Below are 17,172 nucleotides of genomic sequence, written 5' to 3'. Positions count from 1 at the left end.
TTTTTTCAAGGCATGTTAATTTCCTTCTCCATCCTGAGAAAGATGTTGAAGAACCACCTTCCCCCCAAGTTCAATGAGACAAGATTGGAATGTTTCAAAAGGAACATTTACTAGGAAACTAAAGGGAAACCAAACAGAATGCAAGAGAACAGAGGCAGAATTGCAGATGGGCTCAGGGAGTTCAAATTCAAAAACAGCCTTTGGCCACAGCTGGACTGGCTAGGCAAAGCTTTCTAGACACAAAGCCACCTGCCTGCCATGTAAACAGGCTTCTTTGCCTGCTGCCCCTACAAAGTCACCTTCTGTTTCGTACCAACAAGCCAGTAACATGCTCAGTAGTATCCAGGGCTGCTAGCTCTCTGGGCAGGAAGATCTTTGGGGGGTGGGTGGGGGGGAACAATAGGCACAGCTGCCCCAGGATCTCCTACCCAGGCTCTCAGTGCCAAGGACATCTCAAAGTTTATTGGGATGGCTGCCTGATATCTCTCGGGGCCAGTCTGTTTCTCGGGGACCATTCTTCTGGGCTCATCTGCCTGGCTCTAGAGACAGTATTTCTGCTAGCTGTCCTGCTGGCACAAGTCCGTCATGCTTTGGTTCGAAACACTGCTATGGTGCAGGATGTGTGATGGGGAGGAAGAGGCAGGGTGGAACTCTGGGCAAGGAAAGATGAATTCTTCTCATATGGTCAGATATAGGCAGAACCTTGGCTTCTCTTTGGAGGTCGGTGGTAGAAAGCCAATCAGAGATGAAAATGCACTAGGCAGGCTGGGGAACGTGGGAAGCTGGAGTGTGGTAACACTGCCTCACACAACCAAAGGCCCCTTTCCTTTTTAGATGTGAGATCAGTGTCTTTCACCAGGCAGCTGCGGCACTAAGAACTTTCTGAAGACAGGCAATGATCCTGCTTCCACCCAGGTAGTCCCACAATGAAATGTTAATTCAAATGAAGACAATGAGCTTCCTAGGATGCTATCTTGGAGAAGTGGTGCAATGTGTGGTTGGGGTACCTTGCACCCATAATGGGAGAGAGAGGACCACTAGGTCACAGCCACCCCTCTTCCCCTGCCCCAAGGTACGCTAAGGCCTTTGGTTTCATTTGGATGGAGGCAGAAGCAATGAGGATGAGGAGCAGAGCTGGCAGTGGGCTGGCTGATGGGGTCACAGAGGAAGCTGAGTAATGAATGAGATACCAGGGGAGAGCCCTTGACCTTCACTCTTGTAGGTATTTCCGTTCCCCAAGTGCTATGAAAGTGATATGTGTCTGGAGGTGAAAGGAAGCCTGTCTTGGCTGCCCAGGGCTAATGCCTCCGGGCTGCTGCATATGGAAATACCCCAGAGAGCACAGAGGCCAAGAAGGCCCCAAAGCTGTGCCTTCCTCAGGGGGAGGGTTGTGTTACCTCTCCGTCAACTTATCTCATACAACAGTACACCTGTTCCTGCGGCTGTTCCCCCCATGGACAACCATGCCTGGGAAAGGGTATTGCAGAACGCTTATGCCCTTGAGACGCGGGCCTCTCTAACAGAGACGGCAGGTAACTATCATTTTAACATTGACAGCAGTTGCTGGGAAGTGGCTGCTGACCATCTAGAAAACACTGCCCGGGGTTCTGACTCCTCAGAATGTGGGTTTAGCACAAGAAAGGGTTACGGTCAACTGGTACTTTCTGCCATGTGCATGGGAGGGGGCAGTGAACTTGCTGTGAATCAGCCCTTCTCGCACTAGATTTTTTCGGGGAGACAGCCTGCTTCTCCTCTTACTCTCCTGAGGCTATTCCTTGCAAAGCTGGAGCACTTCTTGGGGTAAAATTATTTTCTGAAGACAGTTATTAGCTCAAAGGTAGTCCAGGGTGAATTAGATCTGCTGCCTGTTTAGCACCTGGATGTATGTTTACAGATTCGGTCCTTCCAGGGCATTCAAGCAAATGACATCGTGTCAGACTGATGCTGTCAGGGCGGGTGCTGTGACCCCATCACCAAGGGCCTCATGTTAGTCACTAAGAGTCCCAGCACTCCATGGTACTCTTAGTTTTCCCACTACATCAGGTGGTTTCTTCCGTAGTCCGACCTTGGTTCTTGGCCATGACTATCATGCTCCCCCCGTAGCACACCACCTTCGGCCACTGGAAGGTGGCCAGACCATTCACATTCACCAAACCTAATCCAGAAAAAGGGCCAGTTATTGCTGTGGTTACAGCTCAGCATTTGGTCACTGGAGTCGTCCGGGTGTTGTTGGATGGGAAAAGTTACTTAAGATCTTTGTAAGGTGGGTGTCCCACTGTGTCCTTGGCACAAAGAATCCTCTTACCAATAGTCATCGTTTCTGTAGGAAGAAGAAACAAAAAGAATGCTTTGGTTTTCATCCATATATATATATTTTTATTTTTTAAATTGAAGTATAATTAACATACAGGGTTATATTACTTTAAGGTGTACAACATATTGATTCACAATTCTATGCGTTACTCCATGCTCACCAGGATGCATTATTTTACTATTTTGGACTATATTCCTTTTGCTGTACTTTTCATCTCCATGACTTCTTTATTTTATAACTGGAAGTTTGTATCTCATAGTCCCTTTTATCTGTTTCACCCATTTCCCTACTACCTTCCCCTCTGGCAACCACCAATTTGTCCTCTGTATTTAAGAGTCTTTTTTTCACTTGTTTATTCATGTGTTCGTTTTTTTAGATTCCACATATAAGTAAAATCATATGGTATTTGTTTTTCTCTGTCTGACTTAATTTCACTTTGCTTTGCTTTCTAGGTCCTCCACATTGTCACAAGTGGCAAGCTTGACTCTTTTTTATGGCTGAATAGTATTCTAGTGTGTGTGTGTGTGTGCATGTGTGTGTGTGTACACACTTGAGCTGTTTCCATACTTGAGCTGCTTCCATATCTTGGCTATTGTAAATAAACCTGCAATAAGCATAGGGAGGCATATATCTTTTCAAATTAGTATTTTCATTTTTCTTTGGAATTCTGAAATTTTCTTTGGAGTTTAGTGAAATTACTGAATCATATGGTATTTCTATCTTTAATTTTTTGAGGAACCAGCCTACTGTTTTTCAGAGTGGCTGCATCAGCTGGTATTCCCACCAACAGTGCACGAGGGTCCCTTTTTCTCCACATCCTCACCAACACTTGTTATTCCTTGTGTTTTGGATTCTAGCCATTCTGACAGGCATAAAGTGGTATTTCCTTATGGTTTTATTGGGATTTCCCTCATGATGAGTGATGTTGAGCACCCTTTCATATGCCTGTTGGGCAACTGTATGTCTTCTTTGAAAAAATGCCTATTCAGGTCCTCTGCTCACTTTTTAATAGGATTATTTGCAGGGGTTTTTTGGTGCGGAGTTATAGAAGTTCTCTCCATATTTTGTATATTAACCTGTTTTTGAACATATCATTTGTAAATATCTTCTGCCACTCCATACGTTGCCTTTTGTTTTGTTGATGGTTCGAAAACTTTTTACTTTGGTGTAGTTTCAATGTTTATTTTTGCTTTTGTTTCTCTTGCCCGAGGAGACAAATCTAGAAAAATGTTGCTAAGGCCAATGTCAAAGAAATTACTGCCTATGTTTTCTTCTCAAAGTTTTATGATTTCAGGTCTCACATTTAGGTCTTTAATCCATTTTGAATTTATTTTTGTGTATGGTGTAAGAAAGTGGTCCAGGTTCACTCTTTTGCATGTAGCTGTCCAGTTTTCCCAGCATTCATTTACTGAAGTGACTGTCCTTTGCCCTTTGTCTATTCTTGCCTTCTTTGTCATAGATTAAGTACCATATAAGCAAGGGTTCATTTCTGGGCTTTCTATTCTGTCCCATTGAACCATGTGTCTGTCTATTTTTGTGTCAGTACCATACCATTTGGGGCTTAGAGAGAACATACGTCCACATAATAAAGGCCATATCTGACACACTCAGAGCTAACATGATACTCAGTGGTGAAAAACAGAGAGCTTTTCCTTTAAGATCAGAAAGAAGAATGTCTACTCTCACCACTTTAACTGAACATAGTAAGAAAGTCCTAGCAGTAGCAATTAGACAAATAAGATATAAAAGGGGGCCCCTGGGTGGCTCAGTCAGCTAAGTGTCTACCTTCAGCTCAGGTTGTGATCCCAGGGTCCTGGGATCCAGCCCCACATTGAGCTCTCTGGCCAGCAGGGAGCCTACTTCTCCCTCCTCCACTCCTCCTGCTTGTGCGCGCTCTCTCTCTCTAATAAATAAATAAATAAATAAAATCTTAAAAAAAAAAAAGATATAAAAGGAATCCAAATTTGTAAGAAAGAAATAAAACTTTCATTATTTGCAGATGACATATCATATATAGAAAACCCTAAAGACTCCACCAAAGAAAATATTAGAACTGATAAATTATTTCAGTCACGTTGTAAGATACAAAATTAATATACACAAATCTGCTGCATTTCTATACACTAATAACAAAGTAGCAGAAAGAGAAATTAGAAAACACTCCCCTTATAATTACGCCCAAAAGAATAAAAGATCCAGCAATGAACATGACCAAGGAAGTAAAAACCTGCACTCTGAAAATGAAAGCACTGATGAAAGAAACTGAAGACAACACAAACAAATGGAAAGATATCTCAGTGTTCGTGGGTTGGAAGAATTAATGTTGTTAAAATGTCCATACCATCCAAAGCCATCTACAGATTCAGTGCAATCCCGATCAAAATACCAGTAACATTTTTCACAGAACTAGAACGAGTAATATTAAAGTTCATATAAAACCACAGAAGACCCCAAATAGCTAAAGCCATCTTGAAAAAGAAGAATGAAGCTGGAGGTATCAGAAGTTCAGGTTTCAAGATATACTGTAAAGCTGTAGTAATCATGTATATATTTTTAATGTGTAGGTAACAAGTGCCAGGCACTGTGATAGATGCTGGGGACACAGTGTCCCCGAGGTGCTGGAGATGCCACGTGTAAGACACATACCCGACTTTCAACGGGCTTATCTGGGGAGAAGTTATAAGGTGAGAAGTTGAGTAACAGAGGCGTGCAGAGAATGCGCAGGAGCAAAGAAGGAAGAGGGTTTGAGGAGGTCCATAGAGAGGACTCCGAAAGAGAAGTCAAGCTGGGCCATTTAGGCTGAAAGGGAGTCTATCAGGAGAGAAGAAGGGAAGGCCATTTGGGGTAGAGGAAAGAGCCTGCACAAAGGTACAAAGGCAGGCGAAGTGTATGGCTCACTAGAAGAACAGGCAGGCTTCGGGATGAGGAGTAGAGGGGGAGGAAATAATGTTGGGGAGCGGAGAGGGGGTATCTGTGGGGTGCAACCCCCATTCCTAGTTTCTAAGCTGTGAAGATGGGCTTTTCCAGTGGAGCCCGGCATTAGAGCAGCCGGATCTCTCCTGTTTCACACTCAGTGCAGCATCCGTTTAATTTCAACTCAGGGCACGTTCCAGTACGGACTAAGGGTATTAATGCTGCCAGCCCAGAGAGAAAACCAGCGTCACTGCCAAGGACACAGCAATAACCAAATAGATATATATTAACCACGGGAAAGCTGCAAACATTTTGGAACTGGAATCTGTGGACTGCATTTCACAGATCAAATGCTCACATGTGAGGTTCCAACTTAACGAAAGCCAGAGCGGACACTGAAGACGGACAGCCATACCCAACTGTACCCCTCGACTCGGAAGTATGCCCCTGGCTGTGGGAAGGGGAATTTTCGAGTCTAGAAGGAAAATGTGGATGGTTATTTGTCTTCTATTGGGATTCGAAATGACCTTCCCAGGCCAGCTAATGTTCTGGAGCACCCTCGGAATTGCCCTCCTTCCCAACCCCCGACCCACATCTGGCAGGATCTTCCCAGAGCCCCTTCTCTCAGCGGTGAGACCCCTATCTGCAGGTCCAGCTTGTCAGTCCCTCAGTCCTTCTTGTCTGGGAAGGCAAAATGTCCACAGGCTTAGCCCCACCAAAGAGTTCGTTGTGCTGCTATTATTCCTTCAGTGTCAGTTCCTATCATGTGCCAGGCAGCAGGATATGAACTTTACAAATCCTTAAAAGGGCCTCACAGAGAACCTATGAGGTTTTTTACTGGAGGACACAAAGATACAGGAAGATTAATTTGCCCAAAGTCACACTGTTACTAAGTGTCAGAGCTGGGATTTGAACTCAAGACTTCTAACTTCAAAGTCTATGCTTCAGCAATTACATCATTTCTAAATTCACTCTGCAAGTCCCGTCTATACATTTGAGCTTCTGCCTTGGTTTTCTAGGTACTCTGAATCAGATGAAATGTTAAGCAACACCATTCTGAGCCAATAACATGCAGAAGGTGCCACAGCCCTCTCATGGCTTCCAATTTAATTATTCCATTTCTCTGGATTGCACCAGCTAGTAACCTGCATGTGTACGTAATTTGCACCCTCAGCTCTACGCGCAACATCAGTCTTCCCTGTCCTAACCTTAGTTTCTTATTTATTTGAGCAGGTCCTTCCCACTGCTTTGGGTAGGTCTTTCCCCAAATTCCCAGTCTTAGGGGCCACCTCTGTCCCTGATGTGTTCTGGCCTTATCTGAAGCCTGCTTAGCTGGCTGGGCTGTTACTCTAGCCAATGTTTTACCAGTCTCCATACCCAGGGCTACCATTAGCAGAGACCATGTTGCCAGGGGCCAAATTATAGAACAACTCTGACTTGACCTCCATAGGTGGGTTTTGCTCACCTGGTGAGTTTCCTTGTACATGCAGTTAGCTGGAATCAAACTCAGTTCCTGGGAATTGTGTGGAGGGGCCTCTTTTCTTCTTCTTCAGCTGGGTCTCCCTCTTCTTTAGCTGGGTTTATTTTCTGGGCTCTGATCATGGCTGGTCCTAGTATCCTTTGTGTTCCTACTCTAGACAGTGACACCAGAACTCTAGAATATTTTTGCTGGCCCACAAGAGGATAAGACAAAGGAATTTCAAGGTCTGGTGGAAGGGTAGGGTCATCTCTATCAGGGGTCTTGCAAGAGAAGCTTCTTGGAAATGAACTTCTCCTAGGGCATGTCAGATATACAATTCAGGTATGAAAAAAAGTAGTTGTTACAGGAGAAGGGCAATTTTGAGTGTGGCATGGGTAAAGTGTGCTGGGGCCCAACCCCTTCTGTCTGTCTTCTGTGGGGGGAAATACTGGAAAAAACCAACCAAAAACAAACAAACAAACAAACAGAAAATAAGCAAATTACAACACCTTTCCAAACTCTCATAACTGAATGGGCTGTTTCTCAGCCAAGATTCCTGTAAACTGAGGTATAAGGAAAGATTTTCTAGAGTTCAGAAGAGCACTGACCCAGTAGGGTTTTGGTGGGGAGGTGGGGTGGTTACAGACTGTGGCCCCAGCACCAGAGAGAGCAATGGTGGTGCCAACTGGTGGCCAGAAGCCTGGCCTAGCTGGTTCCAGGGCTGGCACCAGACCCATCTCAGGGGGCAGAAACAGCAGCGTCCTTGTTATCTGACCTCCGAGGCAGCGCCAGGGGTTTGGAAGGCATCAGGACCTTCAATGGCATCAATAGGAAATAGTGGTTACAATCTTATCAGAACAGAGGGGAACTGAAGTGAATTCAATTGTCCGGAGACATACAGATCCCGTTTGAATTAAATTGAATTGAAACCAAAGATGAGAACAGTCTCAATGAAAACTGTAATGTGAAGTGGCATTTCGATCACGAAAATGACAGCTGATGTGAGACAGGCCAATGAAACTGACCCCAAATTAAGAACATGAAAAGATTGGGTGGATCATTAGATAATATCTTCCTGTGAATTTGAAAATGGGCTTTGATTACAGGAAGTATCTAAGGGCTTTGAACTAAGAAGCTTGTCAGAAATTGAAGTGACTCATTATATGATTCACTCTTATATGGGCTCATTATTGTTACACTCATATTTTCAATTTTTATTTAAAAATCATAAAAAGTCCCATGATTTTGTTGACTATTACTTAACCCAGTTTTGCAAAATATATTAGGAATCCTCATGCCCACCCCCTCTCTCCCTCCCTTCCTCCCTCCCCCCACTTAGAATCTGATTAGCTTCTTTTTCTTTCTCCAAAGAGGGCATTCTTTGTTCTTCATTGCCCCTCATCCCTTTAAGAATTGCGTTAAAGAAGTGTGAATGTGACTGGCTGGGTCCCACAGTCAGTCAGGGACTGGGGCGACAGCTGGAAAAGGAGAATCCACTTGGGTAACAGCTTCTCTCTGTGGAGCATTCGGGCACTCTGCTCTACCCTAAGAGCTTTGCATAGCTGATCTCGTTCGATGTTCGCCTGGACCTCTGTGATGGACACTACACTTACATACTTACACAGCTGAGTCTGAGAAAGGCCAAATAGCAAAGGCAGAGAACAGCAGAGCCGGCATCTGCCATTGTGTGTTTATGGCTCCAAATGTACGCTTTAAGGACCATGCCCAGGATGGCAAGTTATTGCCCACCCCAACTCCATTACAGCATCTTTCCAAAAAGGATTTTCAATTCAGAGAGTAACTCGGAATAGTCCAGACTGTGTAGGAAAGTGTAATAAGACCCACTGTCAAGTCAACCTTCAGGGGAATGGCAGTGAGTGTTGGTGTGTGTGACATGTATACTGATACTGAGAAGCTCCTCAGAAACAAGCAAGAAGTGGCTGTCTGTGACGGGTCATTAAAGAGGTTCGCAGCAGGGGGCGCTGTCAGAGTTTTCAGAGGGTGGGGCAAATCAGGGAATTGCTGCAAGGCAACAATTACTCTGCCTGGTGGAGTTGTATATTTGGAGTTTGTTACTCCAAGCTTAGAATTTATTACATTTACTCATTAATTCATTCTGCAAAGATTTGTTGAGCATCAGGCAAATGTGTGGACCATTAGAAACACAAAGATGACTGCCGCGCACCCTACTCTTGAAGAGCTTTGCTTGTCAGTCAAGGACCAGAAAAACAGGACACTGAGCAAGAAAAGAGAGTAACTGAAGTCTCATCAAGAAGCTGGACTGTAGGGACACCTTGGTGGCTCAGTTGGTTAAGTGTCTGCCTTTGGCTCAAGTCATGATCCCGGGGTCCTGGGATCGAGCCCTGCATCGGGCTCCCCGCTAAGCAGGGAGTCTGCTTCTCCATCTTCCTTCCCCCACTGGTGCTCCATCCTTCTCTCTCTCTCAAATAATTAAATAAAATCTTAAAAAAAAAGGAAAAAAGTTATAAAAACAATTGGGTCAGGGTGAAAGTTAACATGTTCCTAGAATATATGAGAGGCACTGGATTGTGAAATGAAATCCCACTGAAAAAGGCTGGTATTATCTCCCACTGACAGCACACCTGTCAGAAGCCAACTAGAAGAAGGGACTTGCCTTGTGAATGCACAGCTCTGGTGAAATTTTCCAGGGAGTAATCCAGCCCTTTCCCATGTCTGTGCACAGGTATCCTCCCTTTGTAATTGGGGACTCAGACCTCCGAGGGGTCATCCCTCTGTAGTCTCAGTTGCTACTGAAGAACTGATAAATCTCTTCCTGTTCTTGGGAAAATTAACTTTGTAACAAGAGAGAGGCAAACAAACAAGAATTCTAAATGTGAAGTAATAATGTTTTTGTGTAGGTTATGTTATGTTATGTTATGTTATTTATTTACTTATTTAAATTTGCAATAACACGTTTGTGATCAAAATTCTGTTTTATGTTTTTAAGGTAAGTGCTTAATAATATGATACAGTAAAAACTACTGGATTTATGATTTTAATAGATACATTTAGGATAACTTGACTAGTTACATTTATTTAACCTTTAAATGCTCAGGAAAATCCAATATGCTAAGTTTACAAATTTATTTTCCAAGATGCTGAAATGCTTAAGGTAATTAATCTCTATGCATAAGATTTTTTTTATATATTCACATTATAAGAGTTAATAGTGCTTGACTGAAAATCTTAAAGGCAGGGAAAATACTCTGTATGACATATGCTGTTATGTGATGGATACATGTCAGTGTGTGTTTGTGCAAACTCAGAGCATGAACAACATCAAGAATGGACCATGATGTAAACTACAGACTTCCGGTGATACTGATAGGTCAATGCGGGTTCACTGCCTGTAACAACTGTACCACTCTGGTGGGAGATGCTGATAGCAGGGAGGATGTCTGTATGTGGAACCACTGGTTATATGGGAGCTCTCTATACTTTCTTTTTAAAGATTTTATTTATTTATTTGTCAGAGAGAGAGAGGGAGAGAAGGAGAGAGCACAAGCAGGCAGAGGGGCGGGCAGAGGTGGGGAGAGAAGCAGGCTCCCCGTTGAGCAATGAGCCCGATGTGGGACTCGATCCCAGGGCCCTGGCATCATGACCCAAGCAGAAGGCAGTGGCCCAAATGACTGAGCCATCCAGGCATCCTGGAAACTCTCCATACTTCCTACTCAGTTTTTCTGTATGAACCTAAAACTGTTTTTTAAAAAAAATTTATTTTAAAAAATAAGGAGTTAGCAGTGCTTGAAAATGATTCTGTTTAACACCTACTGTGTTGGATGTTTGTAGTGTTGGACATAATCACACTTTAAATTTGTGGCTTCAGTTTGAAATGTTTAGGAAATTTAGGCAATTGATTCCTGAAACAGTGCTTAAATATTAAGAGAATTTTCTTTGCTAGATTATAAGTTTTTTTCCTTTAATTTAGAACATTTAAGAGAATTTGATTAAGTGTGAAATTAGCGTCTAACAGTTTAGGGAAATATAATCTGTCCAGTTAATGAGCTAATTGAGAATTAAACAAAGAACAAGTGAAAATGAGTGTTTTAATTTCAAAACAAAATGATGGGATTTATCAATCACTGTAACAGTTAATATTACATAGCACTTGGTATGAATTATTCTAAGACCATTACATCTATTAATTCACTAGTTCCTCACCACAGTTCTCTGAGGTGGTTATACTATTATTATCTCCATTTTACAGATGAGAAATCAAGGTACAGAAATGTAAAATGACTGCTTTATTGAGTGCTATGGAATGAAGTTTGTACCCCACAAAATTCCTATGTTGAAGCCCTAACCTCTAATGTGATGGTGTTTGCAGAGGCCACGTTTACAGGGTAACCAGGGTGAGATGAGGTCCTGAGAGTAGGGCCCTCACCAAGGGCTTTGAGCCCTTAGAGGAGACATCAGAGAGCTGGTGCTTGCTGTCTTTCCACCCGCCAGGTGAGCACACAGGGAGAAAGCAGCCACCTGCAAGTCAGGGAACGAGTCCTCACCAGAACCCAACCCTGCCAGTACCCTGACCTTTGACCTCCAGCTTCCAGATCTGTGAGGAATAAACGCCTGTTGTGTAAGCCCCAGTCTACCCTGTTTTGTTACAGCAGCCCAAGTCAAGGCACCAAGTGCATCAGGGTCCTTGGGTTTTCATAACAAAATATAATAAACTGGGTGGCTTACAACAATATGAATCTATTCTCTCCCAGTTCTGGTGGCCAGAAGTCTGGGTTCAAGGTGTCAGTTGGGCCGTGCTCTTTCTAAAGACTCTCCAGAAGAATCCTTCCTCGCCTCCTCCTGACTCCTGGTGGTTGCCGGCGATCCTTGGCCGGTAGCCGCACACTGGAATCTCTGCTCCCCCATCGCCCTGCACTCCCCTTGTTGGCTCTGTGTCTTCACCACATGGTCTTCTTACTCTAAGGACACTAGTCTTTGGATTTAGGACCCACCCTCATCCAGTATGATGTCAATTTAATGTAACTGCATGTATCCGCAAAGATTCTACTCCCAAAAAAGGTTCTGTATAGATAAGAATTTTGGGAGGACACCATCAACCCAGTATCCCATGTCACCAATATCCAGCACATGGATAAACTCAAAGTTCTCAGTCCTCATCCTATCTGACCTCTTGGCAACATCTGAGATCTGATCATTTCCTTCTCCTGGAAACAGTATCTTCTCTCTTGTCTTTGGACACTCCTAGTTTTCTTACAACTTCAATGATTTTCTCCTTCTCAGTCCCAGTTTTTAGTCCTTGGACCTCTTCTCTTCTCCATTTATATGTCAACCATCTTTACATCAGCTTGACCTTTCTCTGGAACTCCTGATTTTTGCATCTAACTTCCACTTGATGTCTCCCTATAGATACCCCCAATAGACACCTCAAACTCAGTAGGTCCAACTTCTGATTGCCCTGCACAGATGCTCTACCTTCTGTCCTCCTCAGCTCACTTCTAGCTGCTCAGGCGTAAAACATTGAAATCATCCTCCACTTCTCTTTGTCATACCCTACATCCTGAAATCCTATTCGGTCTCCTTCCAAAAATGTATACAGAATGTAACCACTTCTCATCACTACCCCGCTTTTATACCAGTCCAAGACTCTACAGTTTCCATCTGGATAACAGCAGTAGACTCCCAGTGATCTTCCCACCTTCCAGCCCTGCCCCCTACAGTCTATTCTCAACACAGAATCAAAGGAATCAGTTGTAACCTCAGGTCATGTCACATCTCTCTATAAAATCCTGCAACAGCTTCCTCTTCTCTCAGATTACGAACCAGAGTCCTTATAAAGATCTATTAGGTTCAGGGCGCCTGGGTGGCTCAGTGAGTTAAAGCCTCTGCCTTTGGTTCGGGTCATGATCCCAGGTCCTGGGATCGAGCCCCGAGTCGGGCTCTCTGCTCAGCGGGGAGCCTGCTTCCTCCTCTCTCTCTCTCTGCCTGCCTCTCTGCCTACTTGTGATCTCCATCTGTCAAATAACTAAATAAAATCTTAAAAAAAAGAGATCTATTAGTTTCTATGTAATCTGAGCCCTACACACCTGTTAACTTTCCTGATCTCATCTCCTATTTTCCTACCTCACTCTGCATCCCCCACATCGTTCTCAGGACTCCTTGTACAAATGTCCCTAAGGTCTTTGTACTGGCCACCTCTTAGTCTGCATATTTACGTGGCTTCCTCCCTCATCTCCTTCAACTGTTTATTCAAATGTCTCAGTTTTCCATGAGACCTACAACACGTCTATGAAGATCATCTCCCCCCTTTAAAAAAAAAACAACCAACCAACCAACCAACTAACCACCACCAACAACAACGACAACAAAAAACCCACTATGATACTTCTGGTCCCCCTTACTTACCCTGTTGTATTTTTCTTTTCATTAGTTAGTGATAATTACCTTCAACAACACATAATATACTCATTTACAATGTTTATTTCCTGGTTTTCCCACTAGAATATAAACCCAACTTGGGCAAGAATTTTTGTCTATTTTTTTCTCATAGATGTATACCCATCATAGGTACTCAATCAATATTTGTTGATAAATAAATAAATGACTGAATCTGCCCCATCCCTCTGCAAGGTGATTGTTTCAAAGGAAACTTGATTGAGCACCACCTGAACAGAATGCCATAATATCGACAATGAATGATGCAAATAGTGTGAAGAGGCATCTTGAAAGATTGTGGAGATAAGCAGCTAGCATGAGGAGCCCAAACATGAAGAAATTCTGGAGAATATGGTCATGGTTCTTCTGACCAGTTTTTAAACTAAGATGGTTCCCTGCCCAGTCCCTTTTGAGAACTGTGTGGGCTTTTTTGTTGCCACAAATCCCATCTGAACAAAGACTGGACACTGTGGTCATTCTCACGGTGCTGACTTGCACTTGGAGAACTGTGTGCTGGAAGGAAGGTAGAGCTCATTTGCTCTTCAAGAAAATGGAACTTCATTGGCTTTCAGAGTGAGCTAGCCCTGGGTTATTTTTATACATTAACAGAACCACTGTAGCTATAATTCTGAAAATATGATATGCAGAGTCCATCTAACAAATCAACTATCACTTCCTAAGTTGTAAGATGGAAGAAATTGGAATTCTATCCAACAAGAATTTATTCAGTGCTGACTTTGTGCCAGGCATTTTGCCAGGTACTGGTTAAACCAACAATGAATATTAATTGCTATCCTCAAGGAGCAGTTGGATGGGCTGTGGATGACATGACCACGGATAATATCAAGTGGCACCAACTGCTATGGTAGGGGTAGGCCCAGGGTACCAGTGGGAGAGAACATGTACAGAAGACATTGAACTCATAGTAGGATGATCTGCAGAATGCCTCCTGAAGAAGGTGATAACTGAGGAGATGCTTAAAAGATGAGCTGGATCCGGCCAAGCAAAGGGGCAGAGAGGACAGCATGAAAAGAAGTCAAAGCAGGAGGAAGAGCATGGGGGTGAATGACAAGCATGAAGCAGACCACCAGAAATTGGGCATGGCTTCAAAATACAGAATAAGGAAGAGATGGAGACAGGGTCACCAAGGACCAGGAATGGCAGAATAGGGAACCTGATCTTGGTCTGGACAAAGGGCAGCTACTGGAGTAGGGGAGGAGCATGGTCAGATTTGTGTTTTAGGACTTGGAGCCTGCAAGCAGTGCAGAGGCTGGACAGGAGAGCACACAGCAGAGCAGGAACCCAGGGTGGAGTGACATAGGAGCAGCTGAAGCACTCCTCTTGCCTTCAGAGTCTTCATTCAGGCTGGCCCTACACAAGTGTTGGTCAGTAAAGATGGGGAGGAGGCGGCTGGCTTTGGCTCCTGATAAGTCTGTTTGGCTGGTCCTCAAATAGGACCAGAATATTTAAATTCAGCATTTCCTAAAAAGGGACAAATGGAGCTCTGAAAAATAATGAAGAGCTACAAGCATAAATACCAAAGAGACAACGAAGAATCATCTATCTGCCTCCCAACTCACCAGTGTTTACACAATAAAATGGAGGCTCGATCTGTTCACCTATGACCTTAATTCCAGAATATCACCACTTATGGATGGTAGGCATTTTCTGGCTAAAGAGCAAGATTCCAGTATCCTCTAGCTCTCATTTCCTGACAATGGTAGGTAGGCGCACTCAGCCTGGTGCGTATGTGGGTAGCTTGCCCCTCCTCTGGATGCTTCTACACACTTTGAAGAGCCAGATGCAAACTGCTGGTGTCTCAACCCGCGCTTGGGACTCACACCGACCAGTTCCCTCCTGCCTATTGATGATCACATGCTAAAAACTTTTCTATGGACCACAGAGGAAAGGCTCAGTCACCATCTGTAGCGAAGATCCAGCAATGAGCTCATGTCAGCTAAATACATCAACTGAGAGAACAATGAAAGCCCCTGCTTTTCAGCATGGGGAGGAAACGTAATCTCAGACCTCAAGGGCTTCACAGTCAAGAGAGAAGACATGACTCTCACTCACTGTAAAGCAAAAAGCTAGAGGCAGTAAGTGACCAATATGAATCACCATCAGAGTATCCTGGGAGTACTTCATGCTAAGTGGGGTGTCGTTCACCGAAACCTCACAAAGAAGTGGCATTTCAACTGAACCCTGAGAATTCCGTGGCATTTATATGGTAAGAAGGGAGGAAAGGTGCTGTCGGTTAAGGGCACATCAGGAGAAAAGGTGAAAAATAGAAAATTAATTTAGGGACTATAAATTGCCATGGCCAACCTGTGGGAGCTTTGGAAGGAGAGAGACCTGGTAACATCTGAATTCTCTTCCTAAGGAGAGTGGCTTAAAAGGAGAAGGAAACAGCCAAAGGGCTGCTGATGCTGCTTCCACAGAGTACCTGAGGGAGAGATGGCAGGCCTTGGGGGCCTCCTTCCCAGACACCTGCGGGGACCAGCCTCACCCCAACCGCCTGGTTGATATTCGCGTTAGCAGATATGCCCCAGATGGTCATCCAGGCCCAGAGTTTACACAGGCCAGAGAGCACAGCTTTAGAATCTATAGCTGGTGGTGATGCCCTGAGAGAGAAAGCGGCCTCAAGCACCCCCTCCACTTACCCAGGCCCACCATGCTCCCCTTCCCTTCTCTAGGCGTGAGTATGGATGTGTTCCTCCTGGGAGGAATTCTCAGAATAAGCTTAAACTCTGGAAGGTTGATGTATGGAATAAATACAGCTAACAGGTTGAACACAAACTCATTTTGAAAAGTCAGTTAGGTATGTGGTAATTTCAAAAAATGTAATATTTGCAACTTGCTTTCCTGTGTGTGAGAGAGAGAGAGATCTTCAAATGTGTTTGTTGTTTGAAAAGACTGTATGATAAAGGTGCCTGGGTAGCTCAGACAGTTGAGCGTCTGACTTTGGCCAAGGTCATGATCTCAGGGTCCTGGGATTGAGCCCCACCATGGGCTCCCTGCTCAGCGAGGAGCCTGTTTCTCCCTCTTCCTCTGCTCATGCTCTCTTTCAAATAAATAAAATACATATTTTTTAAAAAAGAAAAGAGGATATGATAGAAGATACTTTCTTTCCCCCAAGGATTTAGAGGACTTATATGAAGTTATAAATAATATCAATAGTTTGGGGCATTATTTCGACCATTAACTTTTCATCTCAGCTTCCCACAATGTCAGAAAAAAAACCCTATCAGCACAATTTTCTTTTATCTGAGTGTCTGTTCTCTTCTGAAAAATCTGACTGACAGTGGGCCATGGAAAGTATCTCCCCACAATGCTGTTAACACTGGGCCTTTGTGGGAATTAGAGACAGGAGCCCCTCCGGGCACACTCACCGCTTGGTGAGTGGAAAGACTGCTGACCTCAGCTTCGTGTCTCCCTCAGCCCAGCTCCCTGCTGCAGGAACCACCTAGAGAGTGTTTGTGAGGTTCTGAGGAGAAGCTCCTGGGGGCAGGGGTCCCATGGGGGACTTGGATTATCAGGTAAAGCCCAGAACCCATCTTGGCCTGAGGCTGACATCACAGGAGGACATCATTATCCTGAGTAATGATGTGGTGTCTCCCTTGCGGGCAGCCTCCCAGGGGCAGGGACAGCTATGACTTGAGGCAGATGTTGCCTTCCCTGGCTAGCGAATTTTCAGTTTCCTATGATCTGTTTGTCTTGCAATCACTCATGTCACCCTCAGCCCTTAGGAAAGTTTCATTAAATGCTGCAGCCGGGCACTAGCTGGGCCTTGGGGAACTCCAGAGGGGTTGGGCCCAGGCCGGGAGTAAGCAGCACAAGAGAGGCTGGCAGCTTGAGAAGCAGGTCTGAGACCTCTGAGGAGGACCAGCAGAAAGACCCAGAGTGCAGCTGGAGTTAGGAAGAATGAGCCACAGCAGGACTTGTGAGACAGGGACTTGCCAAGCCATGTGGGGAAAGGAAGTCATTGAGGGCGGACACAAAGTGTGGGGGCCAGACAGGCTGAAGAGGAGGACCCAGGACTTGCATCAGGGGTTTCCCCGCTGGAAACACGGGGAGA

At 44.4% G+C, this 17,172-nt stretch overlaps 1 protein-coding gene across 1 annotated transcript in view; it reads right to left on the bottom strand.

The window, feature by feature from the left end:
* Positions 1-363: 363 nt before the first annotated feature.
* The window catches only part of SYT9 (synaptotagmin 9), a 205,109-nt gene continuing 188,300 nt past the window's right edge, over positions 364-17,172 (bottom strand). Inside the window, exon 7 of the mRNA XM_044258742.1 lies at positions 364-2,320. Coding sequence (XP_044114677.1) covers positions 2,312-2,320 — 9 coding nt within the window. The 3' untranslated portion in view covers positions 364-2,311. The remainder of the gene's footprint in view (positions 2,321-17,172) is intronic.

The sequence above is a fragment of the Neovison vison genome, chromosome 7 (genome assembly GCF_020171115.1).
Source record: "Neovison vison isolate M4711 chromosome 7, ASM_NN_V1, whole genome shotgun sequence".
Taxonomy (NCBI): domain Eukaryota; kingdom Metazoa; phylum Chordata; class Mammalia; order Carnivora; family Mustelidae; genus Neogale; species Neogale vison.
This window is presented reverse-complemented; position numbering and strand designations above follow the sequence as displayed.